The sequence below is a fragment of the Mizuhopecten yessoensis genome, unplaced genomic scaffold (genome assembly GCF_002113885.1).
Source record: "Mizuhopecten yessoensis strain PY_sf001 unplaced genomic scaffold, ASM211388v2 scaffold6523, whole genome shotgun sequence".
In the NCBI taxonomy this organism is placed as follows: Eukaryota; Metazoa; Mollusca; class Bivalvia; order Pectinida; family Pectinidae; genus Mizuhopecten; species Mizuhopecten yessoensis.
The window spans coordinates 314,376-336,479 of NW_018406592.1; the positions used below are offsets into that span (position 1 = coordinate 314,376).

At 40.9% G+C, this 22,104-nt stretch overlaps 1 protein-coding gene across 1 annotated transcript in view; it reads left to right on the forward strand.

Moving 5' to 3' along the window:
* LOC110452280 overlaps nt 1-22,104 on the forward strand; it is a 149,030-nt gene that overhangs the window by 9,387 nt on the left and 117,539 nt on the right. Inside the window, exons 3-4 of the mRNA XM_021500694.1 lie at nt 6,171-15,809; nt 16,490-21,100. Of these exons, the coding sequence (XP_021356369.1) occupies nt 6,171-15,809; nt 16,490-21,100 (14,250 nt within the window). The remainder of the gene's footprint in view (nt 1-6,170; nt 15,810-16,489; nt 21,101-22,104) is intronic.

Below are 22,104 nucleotides of genomic sequence, written 5' to 3' on the forward strand. Positions count from 1 at the left end.
TGTATCAATGCATTCATAATGCTTAAATGATTTTTTTCCCATTTGTTGGGAAACTTAAAAAAATGAAAATATATGCCCTAGGGATATAAGCAGTTTCTCTTATTTAACCGTAAATGTTCCCAATTTAATAAAAACCCAACTTATCTTGAGCTTGTTGCCATTGACTATAATATATTGATATAAACTTTATTTACTTTACAACAGTTATGACACAAGACATCTTACATTAATCACTCTTGTTGGCCGGGATGTTAGCGTGCTTCTAATCGACTTCTCACCTACATTTCTGATGATAAGTATTTGATGTTTCATGCTAGTTTTGTATTAAAGACAAAGTCTTGAAGTTGTCTCTGGTTCAATGACCACATGATATTTCCATGGTGGTGTTTACATTCAGCACCGTTTTTCCTATCGAGGGTACATTTGTTTGGTGAGGTATTGGTGAGGTTATTTAATATAAAGCTGACATGTGTTAGCAGTTTAACTGAATGTCATTTGGCTGTGTATGTTTGGTAGAAGGCACCGCGACTATTTTGTTAAGTAAGTAATTAGATTGGTGTCAGTTATGTCATTCACCTAGTTGTCATACTGGTAATAGATTGATGGAATGCTAGATGGTATCCTGGATACTGTATCTAGGTGTTGATGAAATGTCCCAGCACTAGATGGTATCCTGGATACTGTATCTAGGTGTTGATGTAATGTCCCAGCACTAGATAGTATCCTCGATCCTGTATCTAGGTGCTGATGTAATGTCCCAGCACTAGATGGGATCCTGGATACAGTATCTAGGTGTTAATGTAATGTCCCAGCGCTAGATGGTATCCTGGATACTGTATCTAGGTGTTGATGAAATGTCCCAGCACTAGATGGTATCCTGGATACTGTATCTAGGTGTTGATGTAATGTCACAGCACTAGATGGTATCCTGGATACAGTATCTAGGTTTTGATGTAATGTCCCAGCACTAGATGGTATCCTGGATACTGTATCTAGGTGCTGATGTAATGTCCCAGCACTAGATGGGATCCTGGATACAGTATCTAGGTGTTAATGTAATGTCCCAGCGCTAGATGGTATCCTGGATACTGTATCTAGGTGTTGATGGAATGTCACAGCACTAGATGGTATCCTGGATACAGTATCTAGGTGTTGATGTAATGTCCCAGCACTAGATGCTATCCTGGATACTGTATCTAGGTGTTGATGTAATGTCTCAGCACTAGATGGTATCCTGGATACTGTATCTAGGTGCTGATGTAATGTCCCAGCACTAGATGGTATCCTGGATACGGTATCTAGGTGTTGATAAAATGTCCCAGCACTAGATGGTATCCTGGATACGGTATCTAGGTGTTGATAAAATGTCCCAGCACTAGATGGTATCCTGGATACGGTATCTAGGTGTTGATAAAATGTCCCAGCACTAGATGGTATCCTGGATACGGTATCTAGGTGTTGATGAAATGTCCCAGCACTAGATGGAATCCTGGATACTGTATCTAGGTGTTGATGTAATGTCACAGCACTAGATGGTATCCTGGATACAGTATCTAGGTGTTGATGTAATGTCCCAGCACTAGATGGTATCCTGGATACGGTATCTAGGTGTAGCCTGATCTTTGGTGACTTACACAGTACAAGCTGTTATTAGGTACCTTGACAATACCAGGTATTACCTAATTGTATATACAAATTATAATTAGTCAATTTTTACTGTTTCTGGCTTTTTGTCCAATTTTGGCTGTAGGGGTGAAACAGTCCAAACTGTTTTCCCGGTCAGAGCGAACTGTTACCCGGCGCAAATTTGAGGCACAGAAATCCCCCCTCCAGATCCCCGTTCTAACGTTTTGGTGACTGTGTCTCAGTGTTGTTTACGCAGACAAATCAATGACGAGTTGGTTTAATACTAATATTAATATGTATTTGGTAATAAAACAATTATTTCATGGGTATTTGAGGAACAGTCAAAACTACCATCCCTCGGTAGAGGGATGATAGCTTTGGCTGTTCCCCAAATACCCATGAAACAATTGTATACTGCTATTAGGATCCTACCATTACATGTAGCTCTAGAAGATTATAGAAGATGTCACAGATTCCAGACAGGTGATAATTTGTTTGGCTGAATTTGTTTTCTGTTTGTTTAGTTTAATGAGTTTAACTAGTTTGATTTAAAAAAAAAGAATACAGTGAAATTGTTTTGTTCATGTTTTGTTGAAATCGTTGAATAGTTGGGTGTTTCTTTTCAGTGTCCTAAGAAACCACTCTAAGATGGGTATTTTTTTAACACCTACTAGTCACCATTTAGCAGTAGAGTAAGTGTCCTAAGAAACCACTCTAAGATGGGTATTTTTAACACCTACTAGTCACCATTTAGCAGTAGAGTAAGTGTGCTAGAGAAATTGGAAAGCACTGGAGGAACCTTTGAATTATAAGTAGACAGGTAGACCAATTCACTATACAATTTACTTTGTGTATCATCTTCTCCTGTTGGCAATTTACAGATTTCTGCCTTAGTACTTTGAGACTGTACAAACCTTGGTTACAGACACTACTTATAGTAGGAGGGTATGATCATGCTATAATGTCTGGATCCACCCCCAGCCCTGGTGACGTAGTTCTTGGTTACAGACACTACTTACAGTAGTAGGGTATGATCATACTATAACTGGTCCTGGATCCACCCCCAGCCCTGGTGGCGTAGTTCTTGGTTACAGACACTACTTACAGTAGTAGGGTATGATCATACTATAACTGGTCCTGGATCCACCCCCAGCCCTGGTGACGTAGTTCTTGGTTACAGACACTACTTACAGTAGGAGGGTATGATCATGCTATAATGTCTGGATCCACCCCCAGCCCTGGTGACGTAGTTCTTGGTTACAGACACTACTTACAGTAGGAGGGTATGATCATGCTATAATGTCTGGATCCACCCCCAACCCTGGTGACGTAGTTCTTGGTTACAGACACTACTTACAGTAGGAGGGTATGATCATGCTATAATGTCTGGATCCACCCCCAACCCTGGTGACGTAGTTCTTGGTTACAGACACTACTTACAGTAGGAGGGTATGATCATGCTATAATGTCTGGATCCACCCCCAACCCTGGTGACGTAGTTCTTGGTTACAGACACTACTTACAGTAGGAGGGTATGATCATGCTATAATGTCTGGATCCACCCCCAACCCTGGTGACGTAGTTCTTGGTTACAGACACTACTTACAGTAGGAGGGTATGATCATGCTATAATGTCTGGATCCACCCCCAACCCTGGTGACGTAGTTCTTGGTTACAGACACTACTTACAGTAGGAGGGTATGATCATGCTATAATGTCTGGATCCACCCCCAACCCTGGTGACGTAGTTCTTGGTTACAGACACTACTTACAGTAGGAGGGTATGATCATGCTATAATGTCTGGATCCACCCCCAACCCTGGTGACGTAGTTCTTGGTTACAGACACTACTTACAGTAGGAGGGTATGATCATGCTATAATGTCTGGATCCACCCCCAACCCTGGTGACGTAGTTCTTGGTTACAGACACTACTTACAGTAGGAGGGTATGATCATGCTATAATGTCTAGATCCACCCCCAACCCTGGTGACGTAGTTCTTGGTTACAGACACTACTTACAGTAGGAGGGTATGATCATGCTATAACTGGTCCTGGATCCACCCCAAGCCCTGGTGATGTAGCTCTTGGTTACAGACACTACTTACAGTAGGAGGGTATGATCATGCTATAATGTCTGGATCCACCCCCAGCCCTGGTGATGTAGTTCTTGGTTACAGACACTACTTACAGTAGGAGGGTATGATCATACTATAACTGGTCCTGGATCCACCCCCAACCCTGGTGACGTAGTTCTTAGTTACAGACACTACTTACAGTAGGAGGGTATGATCCTGCTATAACTGGTCCTGGATCCACCCCAAGCCCTGGAGATGTAGCTCTTGGTTACAGACACTACTTACAGTAGGAGGTTATGATCATGCTATAATGTCTAGATCCACCCCCATCCCTGGTGACGTAGTTCTTGGTTACAGACACTGCTTACAGTAGGAGGGTATGATCATGCTATAACTGGTCCTAGATCCACCCCAAGCCCTGGTGATGTAGCTCTTGGTTACAGACACTACTTATACTAGGAGGGTATGATCATGCTATAATGTCTGGATCCACCCCCACCCCTGGTGACGTAGTTCTTGGTTACAGACACTACTTAGAGTAGGAGGGTATGATCATACTATAACTGGTCCTGGATCCACCCCCAACCCTGGTGACGTAGTTCTTAGTTACAGACACTACTTACAGTAGGAGGGTATGATCATGCTATAACTGGTCCTGGATCCACCCCAAGCCCTGGTGGTGTAGCTCTTGGTTACAGACACTACTTACAGTAGGAAGGTATGATCATGCTATAATGTCTAGATCCACTCCCAACCCTGGTGACGTAGTTCTTGGTTACAGACACTACTTAGAGTAGGAGGGTATGATCACGCTATAACTGGTCCTGGATCCACCCCCAGCCCTGGTGATGTAGCTCTTGGTTACAGACACTACTTATAGTAGGAGGGTATGATCATGCTATAATGTTTGGATCCACCCCCAGGCCTGGGGACGTAGTTCTTGGTTACAGACATTACTTACAGTAGGAGGGTATTATCATACTATAACTGGTCCTGGATCCCCCCCCAGCCCTGGTGATGTAGTTCTTGGTTACAGACATTACTTACAGTAGGAGGGTATTATCATACTATAACTGGTCCTGGATCCCCCCCCAGCCCTGTTGACGTAGATCTTGGTTACAGACACTACTTATAGTAGGAGGGTATGATCATGCTATAACTGGTCCTGGATCCACCCCCAGCCCTGTTGACGTAGCTCTTGGTTACAGACACTACTTACAGTAGGAGGGTATGATCATACTATAACTGGTCCTGGATCCACCCCCAGCCCTGGTGACGTAGTTCTTTGTGGTTTAATTTGAACAGATGCCCTTTGTTTGCATGCAATTCCCTTTTCGGATCGTGACTTTTTTGAAGTGTGACGTCACATATGTAGTAGCGACATTTAATTGACAGAAGTTTGAAAATTTTCAAACGGTGAATATAGCTGACATTCTGTCTCTCTCTTTTTTCCCACGTTTGACTGCAATCTTGTTGGATCTTGTAAAAAGCTTTAAAAAGTGTTAAGTTTACAGAAATGAAGAAAGTTTTTTCATTAACTTCACATGAATACATTGAGACATCCAAAGTGCCACAGTCGTCTACATGCTTGTCAGTGCATTATGAACTTTTGACAAATATGGTGGATGACTAGATGTTAACAGGGGGAAAGGGTGGATGGTGCTGTGTACTGGTATCGTGATGCATATTTACCATCTATATATATAGCAAATTAACATGATAGATAGGGTCTTTGATAAATAACTTCGGCATTAGATGCTTTCTCTAAGCTGCACAATTTCATATTTAGAGTAATAAATTGCAGGCTGATTTAAGAAAATTCTATTTGCTTGGCCTATGTTTCTTAAGTCAGTTTCCACTCGCCCTCCTATGGAATTAACTAAACCTGGGGTGTTGGGCTGTACACATCCTCGACACTCCAGGGGTAACGCTCACTTACGCTCTCTGCACCCCTGCAACATGTCAATGCAAAATTGAAGGCACAAAGATAGATGTTTGATTGGTCTCAGGTAAAAAAACCTGACCAGTTGCTAGGCTGTTATTTGTCATTTGAAAATTACAAAGGATTGACACCTGACTTCAAAGCCTGGCAATTTTTACTTTTTACCTGATCGTGAGATTTTTTTGATGAAAACAATGGATCAAACTTGTCTTCTTGTCTCATCAACATTGTGGCGCACACTGAGCCTTCAATTTTGCTATGACATATTGCAGGGGTGCAGAGAGCTTAAGTGAGATAACTCCTGGAGTATCGAGGATGGGCTGTATACCTATTTATTACACATTTTCATACTCATGGTAATATACGTTCTGTAACATTGATACATCATGATCAGTACTAATTACTCACTCTGTACAAGATGTTTTCATGTATCTTATCTATTTACCATTATACAAGAGTGTCTGTTTTTCATTGCCATTATACTAGAGCGACTGTTATTCATGGTTTTTTTTTGTGCTGTTTCAGGCTGGCAAGGTATTGCAGTCACAGACGGAAAAGCAAACACTAACATCCCACGCTCTCAAGGACGCGACACAAGAAATTGTGTCACTCCAACAGGTCATCACAGACAAAGACAGTATGATGAACCAGCTGGTAGAGAGACTTGACCTGATCTCTGAGGAGTACTCCAAGGTAAAGGAATCACATGAGACCACAAAGATTCGTGAGAAACAGACCAATGAAGTTGTTCAAAAACTCATGATGGATGCAGAACTAATGCGGAAACAGAAGTCTGATGTTTCCAATTCCAGAAGTATGTCTGGTCCATCTAGTCCGACACATGGTGTCAGTCCGGGAATGGTCAGTGAGATGGAAGTTCAGGCTAAAATGGAAGCATTACAAAGTGAGCTGGAAGAAAGGTATGGTCTTCACTTTGCTGAGATGAAACAGGCAGTTGTCCAACAGTATCAGGAAGAGAAGGTAACTCTTAGTGCAGAGATGGTTCAGGTGAGGGCAGCAATGGAGAAAGCGATGAAAGAGAATGCTGATTATCGTGATCAGTTACAACGTTACATGAACACAGATGATAAAATTGTGCAACTTCAGGAGGAATGTAACGTGTATAAATCTCAGTGTGACCAGTTGAAGGAACTATTGGAACAATATCAGGCACAAAATGAGGATTACAGTCAAAGGCTTCAAGATTATGAAATTGCAGCCACTAGGGTAAAGGAATTACAAGAGGAATGTGCTCTATACAAGTCTCAAAATGACGAGTTAAAGAATAAAATAAACAGTCAGCAGGACTCTGTGGTTGGTCTCAAATCTGAATTAGACAGTCTGACATCCAAAAACAGTCGCTTGAGAGATCAAATGAATTTGTTGTCAGAGGACTTAGACTCTCAAAACACGGAAATAGAGGAAGCTTTCTTGGAAAAAAGCCAATATATTGAAAAGGCTAGAAAATTTGAAGAGGAAGTTGGTTTACTAAAATCAGAAAATGAGGAATTGAAAAGCAAAGGTTCGAAGATGGAGGATCTGATTTCCTCATTAAAGGAAGCCCTGAATCAGTCTGAAACATCTCCACAGAGGCTGCAGTCTACTTTACTGGGTCCTAGAGAGTTGGGGGCAGGCATGGAAGTTGATGATGTGACATTAGGTGAATCAACTGACGAAACAGACAATATGAGACTCGTAGAAGAACCAAGTCCTCCTATAGACAATGTACCTCTTGTGCAGCAATCTCCACTGGTAGTCACGCTTGGGGAAACTGGCACCACTGAATCTTGTGTTCAAAATTATGGACAATCTGCCATGTGTGTTCAGGAGGAAGTTACAATAGAAAATGCTACACTTGCCGAAAAAGATCTTGCATGTGATGAGAATTCTCTATTGGACACAACGTCACCTGGAACTTCATGTGTTTCTTTGGAGCAAAACTTGTCAAAAGATACATCAAACGATAGTGAAGCCACACTGACAAATGATAGCAGCAGTGCGGTAGTGAATGAGTCATCGCAACAAGATTCAGTAATTACACAGAATCAACAATATGTTTCTCAGATTGAGGCCTTGAAGGCAGACTTGGCAAGACTCTTGGATGAAAGAACATTTGCTTTGTCAGAAATTGAAAAATTAAGTGATGAAATTATGGTGCTTAAAGAAATTGGAAATAAGTCTGAAGTTGAGCTGCGAGAACTTGATCATATCAAGTCAGAAAATGAGCTTTTTCAAAAGGAGAGAGAGGAGCAAATAGAAAGCAACTTGACGCTAATGGCGGATGTGCAGAGTGCCAACCTTATCATTGAAACCCTGCAGATTGAGTTGAATCAGGCACTTGACAGCAAGAAAAGTCTGGAGGAGACAAGTAAAGAAATGAATGCAAAGTATGAGGATGTTTCTATGATAAATCAAAGACTTGTTGCAGAAATGGTATCGTTGAGACAGGACCAATCAGAAATGGTATCGTTGGGACAGGATCAATCTTCTTCGGTTCTGTCCCCGATGGAACCTACACAAAGGACTGGTAACACAACCAGTGATACACAGCAATCACATGTTACTGAAAGTGATTCAAGTTCGTCTCCAGAGCTTGGTTCAGGGCAGTCGTCACATACAGACTCAGAAAACTTGTCTCAGCTGCCTTCTTGTCAATCCTCTCTAGACCAAGGTCAGCTGTCTCAGCTTGACAGTAACCACTTGCCTCAGTTTGATCGGAGCTTTTTCTTTGGAAGGCAGGAGGAGGTTCCATTACAGGCCCAGGATCAGTCAGCTGACTCGAGTCATGTTGGTAAAGTGGATCACAGTGCTAGCAAACAGATTGTCCAATCAGATGATGGAAATGTGACCAACAAACTTACAAATAAGGGCGAAAAAATGACCATGGGAGATAATGAGGAGAGGCACACTGATCTGGAACAGGAAATTCTTCAGATGCAGACTCATGTTGATGATTTACACACAGTAAGAGCAAATCTGCTTGAACATATCGAGCATTTAAAAAAGGAAGCTAAGACTTTAGAGAAATCTACCAGACAAGTGCCCCAGGACCCTCAAACTTCTGCAGAAACAATGACACCTACAGAGAATGTCACAGAAATATCAAATACTGTCTTGAATGAACTTGAGGAGAAGAACAAAACTCTACAGGAAGAGAAAGATTTACTTTCTCGAAAAATCAGTGCACTGGAATGGCAGGTGACTGAGCTGAAGACAGAGAGCGAGAAAACCACAGATAGATTGACTTTGCCTGTGGAAGAGGTGATGGTCCAGAAATTCATGGAGATAGAAGAGGCTGTGGATGGGGGGTCACATGACCCTTGGACACAGCCAACTGCAGAAAGGTCACTATCCTCCCAGGATTCCATTGAACAAGAGATAATGGTGCAAGACTCCCAGAATTCAGTGGCCATTAAACAGGAAGTGGCTGAGGACAATATTACACAAACCAGCTTCCAGAAAACATGTGGAGCAGTGTCTTCTTCCAGAATGTCTCCTGACTCAATCGACCCATTGGATAATGATGAGGGTACACATGACATTTCTGCAGATTCTATTGAAGAGGATGAGTGTACACTAGAGGGAAGACTACAAGAGAGGGTAAGGAATTCCCAGTGCATGCTTTCAGTTATTCCAAGTCTGTTGGTTCCTAGTTACTCCGATGGTGCTGGTAAATCCCCGTGTACTAAGGTGAATGCTTTAGATTCTGCTTCCGATGACAAAGGTGTCGATTCTTTTACTACAAGTGATGATCCAGTTGATTCAAATATTGGGTCAGTTGATCATGACGAGGCAAGAATGCTAGGAGACCATGGAGATAATGTAGAAAGTAGACTTAGTGAGAGTGTTCCACTGAACAACCAGGGTTGTGATTCAGCTAGTCACAAGTTGGCTGAGCATGAAGATACTTCTCCTGACCAGGCAATGCTACAGCCAGATTATTTAGTATTCCAACAAAAATATACCGAGAGTAAGAAAGATAATGAGGCAATTACTGGAGAAAACAGGTCACTCAAAGAGAGGCTTCATGTATTATCTGAAAACTGTGATAGTTTAAGGACAAAGAATGTTGCTTTGTCTTCAGGCAAGGAGGAGGACCAACTGAAATTATCTTCTTTACAGATTGAATGTGGTGCTTTACAGGAAAAAGTACAACAAATACAGACAGAGAACTCAGATCTTGTTACCAAGTGTGAAGCCCAAGACAAGCTCCAGTCAGAACTGGAGAAAGATAATTCTTCGTTGGGAAACCAGTTATTGGAATTAAAAGAAAAACTAGACCACAGTGAGTTAAAAATATGTTCTATGAGTGAAGTTGAGGATGTGCTCAAATCAGAACTGGAAACACTGAAAAGTGAAAAGGTGGACATTTTAGCAGATCAAAGAGAGAAAGAAGCAAAGTTAGAAAGCATGTGTAATACAATTGTGAAGGACCAAGATGAGCATCAGGTACATCAGTGTGCTGATGGATCAAAGATTCTGTGTACAGCTGGCGATGAATCCGTGCTACAAAGTCAGATTCTGCAACAACAATTGCAAAATTCAGATACCAAATACTTACAAATAGATCCAGAACATGACTACAAAACACTGAAGGAGGAAAATAGGGCTTTTTATCGGGAAAAGGAGGACTTGCAACTCTCACTCATTCAGCTACAAGCTCAAAAGGAAAATTTGGAAAGACAATTGGAACTCTCTACTTCTGAGCGCCAACAAATGGTGACTGATTTTGAGGCCAAAATCAAAGTTGCTCAGGAAGATCTTGTGCCTTCATGTATAAAGGAGGAAGATTTGACAAGTTTCAAAAGTATGTGTGATAAACTAAAATGTGAAATGAAAAATCTGAAAGAGGAGAATACAAGTTTAAGTACAGACAATGAAAAACTCCAAAAAGAACTTGAATCCAAGGAAAATGAAAGGAAAAAATTGACCCAGTCCCTTGAGGAAAACAAAGCGAAATTCATTCGAAACAAAGCCAAATTAGTTAAACTTGAGAAAACAAATACAGGAAAAACTAAAGGGGATATACAGCAACTTGAGAATTTGTTAAAGAACAAAGAGGATGAAAAACAAGAGCTGAAGGATAAAATGGAGAATGTCATAGTAAAAATGGTCAATGACAACACAACACTGAAGGAGACACTAGACCTTACCATGGACAAACTGAGGCAGGAGAATGCAGAATCTGAACAAATGAAGGCCATAGTGGAGGAAATCATGAAAACTAATAGTGAATTGTTGGAAAAAAACAAAAATACAAACACCGACCTGGAGAGTCTGAATGCTGAAAGGAGGTTAACGGAGAATTATATCCAGAAATTGGAAAAACAACGGGCAACAGAGAAAAACGAGTTAGAGGAACTGTCCTGTTCTCTAAATAAGGAAAGGTGTCGTGTTTGTGAGTTGGAAACTCAGTGCCAAGAACTGAAAACGACTTTTGAAAAAGCAAAAGAGGATTTAGGTATGACCGAAGAAAGGTACGCAACCTCTCTTCAATCGTACCAGGACAAAATAAATGCAAACAAATGTGATGAACAGGAATTGATCAAAGAATTAGACAAGGAAAGGACTTCAGCTGGAATGTTAGAAAAACAGTGTAAGGATCTCAAAACTGATCTTGACAATGAGAAGTCACATTCTGGAGTTTTAGAAAAACAATGTGAGGATCTCAAAATTAGTCTTGACAAGGAAAGGTCCTATTCTGGAGTTTTAGAAAAACAATGTGAGGATCTCAAAACTGATCTTGACAAGGAAAGGTCACATTCTGGAGTTTTAGAAAAACAATGTGAGGATCTCAAAATTAATCTTGACAAGGAAAGGATGAATGCTGAATTGATAGAAAAACAATGTGAGGATCTCAAAACTGATCTTGACAAGGGAGGGACAAATGCTGAATTGTTAGAAAAACAATGTGAGGATCTCAAAACTGATCTTGACAAGGAAAGGACGAAGGCTGAATTGATAGAAAAACAATGTGAGGATCTCAAAATTAATCTTGACAAGGAAAGGACGAATGCTGAATTGATAGAAAAACAATGTGAGGATCTCAAAACAGATCTTGACAAGGAAAGGACAAATGCTGAATTGTTAGAAAAACAATGTGAGGATCTCAAAACTGATCTTGACAAGGAAAGGACAAATGCTGAATTGATAGAAAAACAATGTGAGGATCTCAAAACTGATCTTGACAAGGAAAGGTCACATTCTGGAGTTTTAGAAAAACAATGTGAGGATCTCAAAACTGATCTTGACAAGGAAAGGACAAATGCTGGAATCTCAGAAAAGCTGTGTGAGGATTTAAAATCTGATCTCAACAAAGAGTGGTCAAATTCTGAATCATTAGAAAAACAGTATAAGGATCACAAAACTGATCTTGACAAAGAAAGGTCAAATGCTGAAATTTTAGAAAAACAATGTGAGGATCTCAAAACTGATCTTGACAACGAAAAATCACATTCAGAAATGTTAGAAAAACAGGGTGAGGATCTCAAAAGTAATATTGCTTCTTTGCATGTTCAAATAACAGAACTGCAGAATGGTCATGAAAGGGTAAGAACTGAGTGTAGTGAGAGAGAAGCACAATGTCATCAACTCCAGGAAGCTCTAAAACTGGAAAGGACAGCATTTGATAATGAGATTTTGTCTTTAAAATCCTTAGTTACACAAGAAAGAGACAACCATTCTGGTAGAGAAGAAACATTTGCACAAAGGTTTGAAAATGTGAATAAGGAATTGGAAACTATGAGAATGAAGGACAGGAATTATGGAGAACTACAGGTTCAGTGTAGTCAGCTGGAGGCTATACTTGACGCTCTCAACCAGCAAGCTGACCTTGATAGAGAAAGTCACGAAATGGAGAAATCTGTCATGATTCACAGTATGGAACAGGAGCGTACAGCATTTCAAAGTGAACGTCTAGAGCTTGCAAGTAAATGTGAAAAGCTTCAGGACTCATTGACAAGTGTTGAACAAAACCTTAACTCACTGAATCTAGAATATCAGACAAAATTTCATGATCATTGTTTGGAAAAAGAGGAGCTGGAAAAAGACATTGAAAGTCAAAAATCTGAATTAGAAGCATCTTTTAACAAGGAGAGGACTTCTCTGAAGGAGCAATGTAAACACTTGCAACGGGAGAAAAGGATGACTGAGGAAGGCTTCGCCGAACAGCGTGATATTCTCTTGTCAGAGAAACAGTCATTGACAGACACATGTCATCAACTGTCTGCTGGAAAGGAACAGTTGGAGATTGAAAACCAAGGTCTGGAAAATAAAAAACAATATCTGGAAGGTGAGATACAGAGGCAGGCAGATGAAATACAACGTCTGGAATGTGACAAACATTTTCTATTGAATGAAAAACAATGTTTTGAGGAGAAAATTAAGACACTTGACTCAGAACTTGAACAACAGAGGAACCAGGGGTATTTGGCTCAAGAAAAGTTTGAATCTACGAAACAAAATTGGGAAATGCAGATTGAAAATTTGAGAACAGATCTAGAAACAGAAATGGAGAAATTTAAAAACGATAAAAAGGAACTAGGTCACAAATTTAATCAGGAGCTAGATAGAATAAAAACCGATAAAGCAACTGTGGAACAGAAGACACTTGACATGGAAAAATCAGAAACAGTACTGCACTCAGAACTGACACAGTTGAAGGGAAAATATTCTCGCCTTGAAGAAAGTGTTTTGGAAATGCTAATGTCACATGGTGATAACAGCTCCCAACACAATAAGGACGTTAATCAGCTGATAATGGATCACACAGAAGACCTTGTACAGATGAAATCACAGCATGCCAAGGAAATCGTGTCAATGAATGAAAAATGTGAAAAATATATGAAAGACGGTGAAAGTCTCCTACAGGAAAGAGATAATCTAACTGTAAAAGTAGGCACCCTGGAAACAGAAGCCGAAAGAAAAGGATTGAAGATGGAGGAGGAGATACGTTTTCTGTGTGGTCAAGTGGAGGAGTTACAGTGCAGCTCGGACGAAAGGGTCAGAAAGCATTCAGAGGAAAAAGAGAGTCTGGAAGAGCTGTACAAGGAATTGAAAGATGAAATAAATATAAAACAAGACGAAATAGAGGCTCTTGGCAAAGCTTTGGATTCAGCAAAGACTGACTATGAAGGATTAGAGACAGTGCATCAGGAGGCAAAACAACACTCTCAAGTTGTCCGAGAACGGCTGGAATCTACTAACAGACAGAACATGGCACTGATTGAGAATTATAAACAGTGCATGAAGGATTCGGAAACAGAGCTAGGAGTAGTTCACCAACAGGTGGAAGATTCTGATCAGAAAAATATTGAAACGGAAAAAACCATTGAAAGTTTTCAGGAGGAATTAACTGATTTGACAGAGAGTAAAGACTTCTACCAGGCAGAGCTGGAGTCTGCAAAAGCAAATCTGCTGTTAGCAGGTGATGTCAGGCTAAGTCTAAATACTGAAATAGAAAGCTTGAAGAGTGAAGTGGACAATTTGACTCGCAACAAACATGATCTCCTGAGTCAGGTGGAATCACTTAAAAACAACATGACGGAAAATGACAACATGAGTGAAGATTTTCTGAGTGATCTCAGATCTCTCACAGCTGAACGTGGTGGAGAACAAGCCAAAAATAAGGAACTAACGTCTGAACTGAAGCTTAGGAATGAGCGCTGTGAGAAGCTGATCTTAGCAAGAGAACAACTTCTACAGGAGTTAGATGCCTCAGAGCAGCTCAGGACAAGATTGGAAAATGAAAATGAAAATTTGAAAAGAAGAAATCAGACCTTGATTCAGGAGTGTGCTGCATTGAAGGAACAAGAACAGAGTTTAGAACAGGATCCAACACAAAGAGAAAGCGGCACAGAACAACTCGCAGAGGGGCTAGATCAACTCAGAAATCATTCCAATGAATTACATCTAGACAAGGTCAATGTTTTAGCTGATCAGGATCAAAAGAGTCAGACTCTGGAGGCAAAGAATGAATCATTGGTTCAGGAGATAGCACAACTAAAGGAGACATTATCACAGCTTGAACAGGAACGCGATGAGCTGCTGAACAGCCACACAGCCATGGCCGAGGATCTCTCACAAATGCAGCATAAATATGAAACTGTTCAGTCACTGATGGAGGACACGAAAAAGGTGTGTAACAATGAGATAGAGAATCTTAAAGAACAGCTTGGGAACGTCAATACTGAGATGACGGCTGTGAAGTCTTCTCTACAGCTGCTGGAGGATGACCTCAACCTCTCGCATGATCAAAAGGCAAGTCTCATTCTGAGGCTTACGCAGGAGGAAAACAGATTCCCTACAACAAGTCTGGAAAATACGGACCATTCAAAGGATTCATACAAGTCCCAGAAGGACATGAGGAATCAAAGAGTAGCTTCTGGCTCCCAAATGAGTTCAACAGAGATCCCAGGATTCATGGAGGGTCTGGATGAGGAGCAGGATGTTGTTTCAGAATCAGGATTCTTTCAAGTTGAGCCTGTTACAGAAGCAGACACTGTGACACATTATGAAAAATGTATCAATGATTTAAGAAAAGAACTGGAGGGTGCTAGGTCAGAGAATCAACAGATCCAAGAATCGTATCAAGAGGAGGTGACAAAGTTGTACAGGAAAATTGAGGATCTGGAAAAAATGAAAGACAATGTAAATTTGGAAGACCAACTCTTCTGTGAGAATGATGCATCTGAAAGTTCAGGGTTATTGTCACAAGAGGCTGATGTAGTGGGCATTTCATCACAACAAGTTGGAGGACCATTACCTGAGGACAAAGAGGATGAAATAGAATCAAGAGTAAAAGAATGTATAGCAATACAGATGGAAGGAATGAAGTATGAAATGGAAGAGAAAGTAGCACTTCAGGTCAGGAGCAAGGAGGCAGAAATTTCAGACAAATATGACAAGGAATTCAAGAAGTATAAGAAAGAAATGGAGGTGTACATGAAACACAAAATTGAGACAATCCGTGCAGAGAAGGATACAGCCTTCCTCAAGGCCATGCAGAAGGTCAACAAGGACGCTGACAAACAGGTCAAAAAAGAGCTTGATAGACAGAGACTCAAGTTTTTGGAGGAGAGGGCTAATGAGGCAGGTGATGGAAATACCAGCAAAGTGGGAAGTCAGATCGGAGAGGTGGTCCAGAAGCTACACCAAGAAAATCAGGTATGTCCAATGTAATATAATCTGATCCTTAGAAACTGTTTTAAATGGTGCGAGTGTTAATATTTCACCTAAGGGGGTTAAAAAAATTGGGGTTTTCGATGTGAAGCCAATGTTTCCTGATTCGGCTAAAAACGTAAGGTAGAGGGGAAGTCAGGAAAAACATCACTGGGCTATGGAAATCTCAATTAATTACTTGGAGGTTTTAAAAATATGCCTACCAATCAAATGTGACACATATAGAGGTCAATCGATCAATTTCATCAACAGCCACACCAATGGTTTCTGTGAGATAAATTGTGAAGGAATGTTTTGATTTTTATTAACTTTCTACATAAACCTTGAGGTTGGCGTAGGTTTCAAGCTTTGATGCTAATACAATGTCACCTGTAAATAGTTAATCGACAAACTTTTAATAGTTAGTTCAAATAAGTGTTAAGATGGCTTCTTTGTGAGATTAGTCAAATTTAAACTGACTGGATGATCTAATAGTCACAAATAGGGATTTTAAAATACAGTAAACCCCCACTAACTCAAACTCGTGGGGTCTAGATCAATAGTTTTAGTCAGTGGGGCTAAACGGTATCTTGAACTTCTTTTAGATATTAATGAGTAAAATTGCAAAATTTTCTGATTTTTGTATTTTTAGTGTTTTAATGACCCCATGTTTTTTGTTATTGCAGGACTTGGCTGAGGCACGGGATGCCCTCCTCCAGCAGGTAGCACTGTCCCACCACAATCAGGAACGCCTACAGGAGGAGCTACGTATAATGCACGGAGATGATGAAGACGGTATCCATGGCGACTTCCCTGACAACATACCCGGAGATAGTGTGGTGAGTGAGGGAGGAGACTACATCCAGGAGTCGGACCTGGACCAGTCCAAGTTCTCCACACACTTGTATGGAAGCACCTCGTTGATGTTTGATTGGGAACTCTCACCCCAGCTTTCCTTCGATTACAGTCGCGACGGAAGCGATGCTCTTGATTTTGTTGAACATTATGATTGCAGGAGACCTCGATGTCGCCTCATTCGACAAAAGTTTCAGGAATTATACGATGCTTTACCTGGCAGTGGCTCGGGGTCGTCAGTCATCGAGGATCCCGAGGAGGGACAAACAGGATTCAAACCTGACGACATTGAAGTTATAAACTCTGATTCTGAATTAAACTTGGGATTACAAACACAAACAAAGGAAGGAAGCTTTCATCCCGAGGAGAATCATGCATCAGAGGATCACGCTGATTCTTTCAGGGATACAGAGCCATCCCACAAACAAAGTACATCAGGGTTTGTAGCTGTGATTGAATCAGGGTCCAAAGTCCATTACTCCACTACACAATCTGGATTTCTTCCTGAGAATAAAAGGGACACCATTGAAGATGGTTTTCTTCAACATGATACTGAAAACCCAGTAACAGAAGTTAACAAAGTACTGACAACAGGAAACGAAGCAGGGTTTGAACCCGAGGAAGGATTTGAGGATGTAACTGAAAATGAAACTAACGCTAGGCTTGTCGCAAGGAGTGAATTTTTACCAGAGGATGATGTTGTTAGAATAAAGGGTGGGGAAGATATGGAGGATTTTATTGTGGATGATGTTTTTGAATCTTCAATACATAAGACAATGAGCTTGGAAAGTGAGTCAGTTCCTCAGCTGTCGAAAGTCAAATCAGACGACAAGACATTGGAGGACTTAAACATTGTTCCTGAAAAAGTTGCTATTTGTGATACCAAACCGCATACAGATGCGGACAGATTTCAGCCGGAGATTGAATTTCGTGTTGAGTCATCACCTTCTGTACAGCCTATGTTGGGACATGAGGTAAAAGAAGGGTTCACAAGGGAGGCGGATGAATTTGAAAGTGAGGCAGGCAACGGATTCAAGCCGGAAAAGGATGGCTTCTGTCTGGACCAGGATCTTGATGGGGACATGCCCATCACACCTACGAGTGAATTGGAGAGTGAGCTTGTTAGGGAGGCATTACGCAATGCTGCACAAATTGTTAGCGTAGCTCATCCATATGTACAAAAGAAAGAAAAATTTATGTCCGCCATTCCAGAAAAAGTCGATTCCAGGTCAGTAAAGATTCACAAGCGATCAAAATCTGCACCATCTGTGGATGTTTTTGTTGCGGAGTCTGATGAGACTGGAGTAGAGATCCAATCAGTTGATGGTGTGATGATGCTTAAAGCTGAGTCACAGGAAGGACTACAATCTGACCTGCTATACGGATCAGAACCACTTCAGGGCCTGTTTCATCAATCCAAGCAAGGGAACACTACTCATAACATTCCATTCAATCAGGAAAGTAGAAGTCAGGCTAAAACAGCATCACAGGAAGAAACTGAGTTAGAAATTATACAGAGACTGAGAAAAGACAAGAAATATCTTGAGGAAAAGGTTGCCAATCTCCTGTCAGAGAAACAGTCGCTCACAGAAAAACAGAGGGAAACAATGTTACAGTTAGAGAACGCAACGTTGTCAAGGCAACACTTTGAGCAGGAACTGATGGGCATCAGTGATAACTTTGAAAGACTGCCTGTAAAAGTTAATGAACATTCTGCTAAAAGTACAGAATCTCAGAAAAAGGAGTCTGAACACAAATGTGAAGCCTTACAAAGTGAAATTTCCAGTTTAGAAGCAACCCTGTCTGATAAAGAAGAAAGGCTAAAGGATCAAAGACAAAGTTTTGAAGAACAGAACAAAGCTCTTCTAATCAAAGTCAAGAGTTTGGAAGACAGTCTGTTTTCTGAACTTACCAGTTCTTCAAAAGCTAAAACTGACTTTGAGCAAGAGATATTAATGCTACGTCAAAGGATTGGTGCATTGAGCTCTGTCCTGGAGCAGGATGAGGGAAAGATAGACCTGGACAAACAGGTGGATTCCCTGGAATCACAAGTGAAAGAGCTTGTGTTGGACAAAAACCAACTACAGCACAGATGTAAGGACTTGGAAGGAATGTTGAGAGAGACTCAGATGATGGCTCTAAAGGAGAAAACAGAACTGGACAAGGAACTAGAGTCCATAGAAGGTCGCACTCTAATTCTGACATCTGCTAATCAGGATCTGAAGGCTAAATGTGTGGAATTGTCCAATCAGCAGGCATATTGGACTGAGGAGAAAAAACTGTTAATAGAGGAGAAATTCTTGCTGAAAAATCATCTGGATGAAATTCTGTTTGATCATCAAAATCTCCAGACCACCTGTCATGACCTTGAGGACTTAGTTCAAAGGTCAAAAGATACTTCTGTTACCATGGAAAGACAATTAAAAATATTGGAAGACAATTTATGTGAAATGACTGCGGCTAAGGAAGAACTTTATCTGCGATGTATGGAGCTTAAAAATAGACTCCAAGCTCACGAAGGGAGTTTGGAGCTGACTGAGGTATCAGGGGCACACAAAATGGCCAAAACAGAGAGAAGTGGGTCTATAGGGATTTCACAAGGGGTTCTAGATGAGGAACATAGTACAGACATTTCGCCAAAGGATTATAATGCTGAGGCACGGATTGAGGAACTTGAAAAACACTTGAAGGAAAAGGAAAACTTTATCCATAAGCTTGAAGATGACATGAAACAGATTGTGTCATCATCAGGAAGACAGAAGGATTTTATGAAGGTGAAAGCTGGGTTAGAACAGACCCTGAAAGAGAAAGACAATTACATTCGTAAACTGGAGGAGCATTTCCTGAGACAGGGACCGCTCCAGATACCAGCAAGTGGGCCGTCAATAGTGCCACAGGAAACTGGCAGTGAGGATGCGTCTTCTAGTGGGGACAGTGTGATCCCCCAGGTGATGGTAGAGAATGTGGAGGACCACAGTCCTCAAGGGCACAGCACCTTGACAAGTGTTGGGGATGATTGTTCTGAACATCCCAGTGACATTGAAATGCAGATGGAGGATCTGGTTGACCACTCAGTGGTCAGTGCGGACGACCTCTCACAGATCAGTGTAGGTGATATGAGTGAACTTTCCACCACTAGCAGTGTGATTCATTCAGTGTCTCAAGCTCAAGACAGACAGTCTGGCAGCAAACAAACTTTGGACCAGAGACCAAAACCCATGGCAGCTTTATCACATTCCAGCCCAATTGTCTCCCCCAGAATAGTGTCTCCTCGTGTCCCATCTACTTCCTCTAACACTGGCAGCCTCAACAGTTCCGAGAGACTACAGGCAGGGTTTACAACAGAGGATGATGGCCACCTTGAAACGCAACATTCCGAACTTGTCGATGAGATTGCTCGGTTTAGGAAAGACTTGAGTGAAACTAAAGCAATTTACACAAAAGAAAACGTTTTACTGAAGGAGGCGCTTGATAAAGATGGTTCTTCTCGTGACGCTACTAAAAGTAAATCAAGTGTTAGCTCCACCAGCTTTGACTCTGACTCGTCGCACGAGGTAACAAGACTACGACTAAAGGTCGGTGCTCTCGAGGAAACTAATACAATGCTTCAAATTGAAAACGAACGATGGCTACGTCGTATACAGGACCAGGAACAGGTTGTTATAGAACTGCGTGAGTTATTAGGGAGGGATGTGCCAAATACGGACAACACAAACACTGTGTTTGGCAAACAGATTACTCTCTTACAAAACCAGAGGGACCATCTTTTAGAGAAGATACATGAATTTGAAATGAAAAATCAAAGATTAACACGTAAATTGGGAGACAACAGTATTCTGGAAGAAAGCTTAAGGCGAGAAAAAGACTTGCTATATACCAAGTTGTGTGAGAGAGAGGATTTAGAGCGTGAATTGTCGGAGAAAAGATTAGCACTGGAGAAACAGCGGCACTCACAGGAGCAGTTAGAGGAGATTTTGTATCACAAAAACATAACGGAGAAGGAACTGATGCGACAGAAACGACTTCTGGAGGAAGAATTATCGGAGATCGAATCTAAGCTCCAGGAGAAAGAGGAGCTGTTGGAAAGACAGAAAAACACACTTCTTAGGGACATCAAACGACGGGGTTCATCTCCACCTAAATTATTATCAGGAAGTTTCAGTGTGGCTCTCAATGATGACGGATCTCCAGCCTCCTCTTCTTTCTATCTGGAGGGCACCCCGGCAACATCAACTCCAAAAACAAAAAAATCTGATACTAGTGCAACACCACGTGAACTTGGTCGTCTTGAACTGCAGGTTCAGGAGGCAGAACGTCAGCATGCAAGTGCAATTCAGAATCTCCGACAGAGTCTCAGTGTGGACCAGGAGGGCCATCAGACGGACACGAGGCAGCGATACCGTGGACTTGTGGCATCGCTCAGGACGGAACACTTACACAAGGTGCCCGAAACATAGACTCAATAGCCCTCCTAACACGATAGATTATCAGGGACCTAGAGGAGCCCTTACATCATAAGTACGATCCTCCAACAGATCTACCGATATCAGTCAGTGGTCAGCATACACCTCATACAGACACACATGTCAATGCAAAAACTGTAATTATAAATGAAGGTACCTTCTTACCCTAACATCATTCTGGCAAGATAGTTGAAGTAAAACATTTCTTGTGAATGACTTTAATTAGAAATTTATAAAGTTGAATCTAGTGGCAGTGGTGATTTGTTGTGATGAGGAGGTTTATGAACGGACTGTTGGATAGTTGTACTTGTGTGTTGGGGGTTACCAGTACCACCGGGAGCTTGTGTAATTGACTTTGGTGACGGGCATGCATGCTTACCTCTCTGTAGTCTGTATAATGTATGGATACCAATACACAACCCACAAAGTACTGTTACTCACTCTGTTTTTGTGAATACTTTATCATTTTTAAACAATATATTCACAGTTATCGTATTTGACCCTCCCTTGAGCGTTCCGTCTCATTTTTCTGCTCAGAGTCTCCAACCCTTCACCATAATTAACTGACTATTTATATATATATTTTCTAAAGGTCTTTCGGGAGGTTCTGCACTACTTCTGATTTTAACGATTTGCTAACGAGTCCAGACCAAATAATGAATTGCATAAAGTGTTTCAATTCAATTTTTTTTTTAATATGATTTGTTCAAAATTATCAGAAATAATATTTCCAACATAGTTTGATAAGTATCCCAAATTTTGTTTGATGAATATGAAATAAATATTTACAAAATAAGTGATTTACAGTAATTGTGGGTGTCAAACAAGTTACGTCAAATGCTAATGTCGCAAGTTAAGAACAATCAGTGCACAACAGATATTTACCTGAGACATCTCCCTGTACACTGTAAAGAGGTATTATAGTGGCTTTTGAGTATTTGCTGATCACAATCGTGAAAACTAGTAGTATGAAGCATTTTACA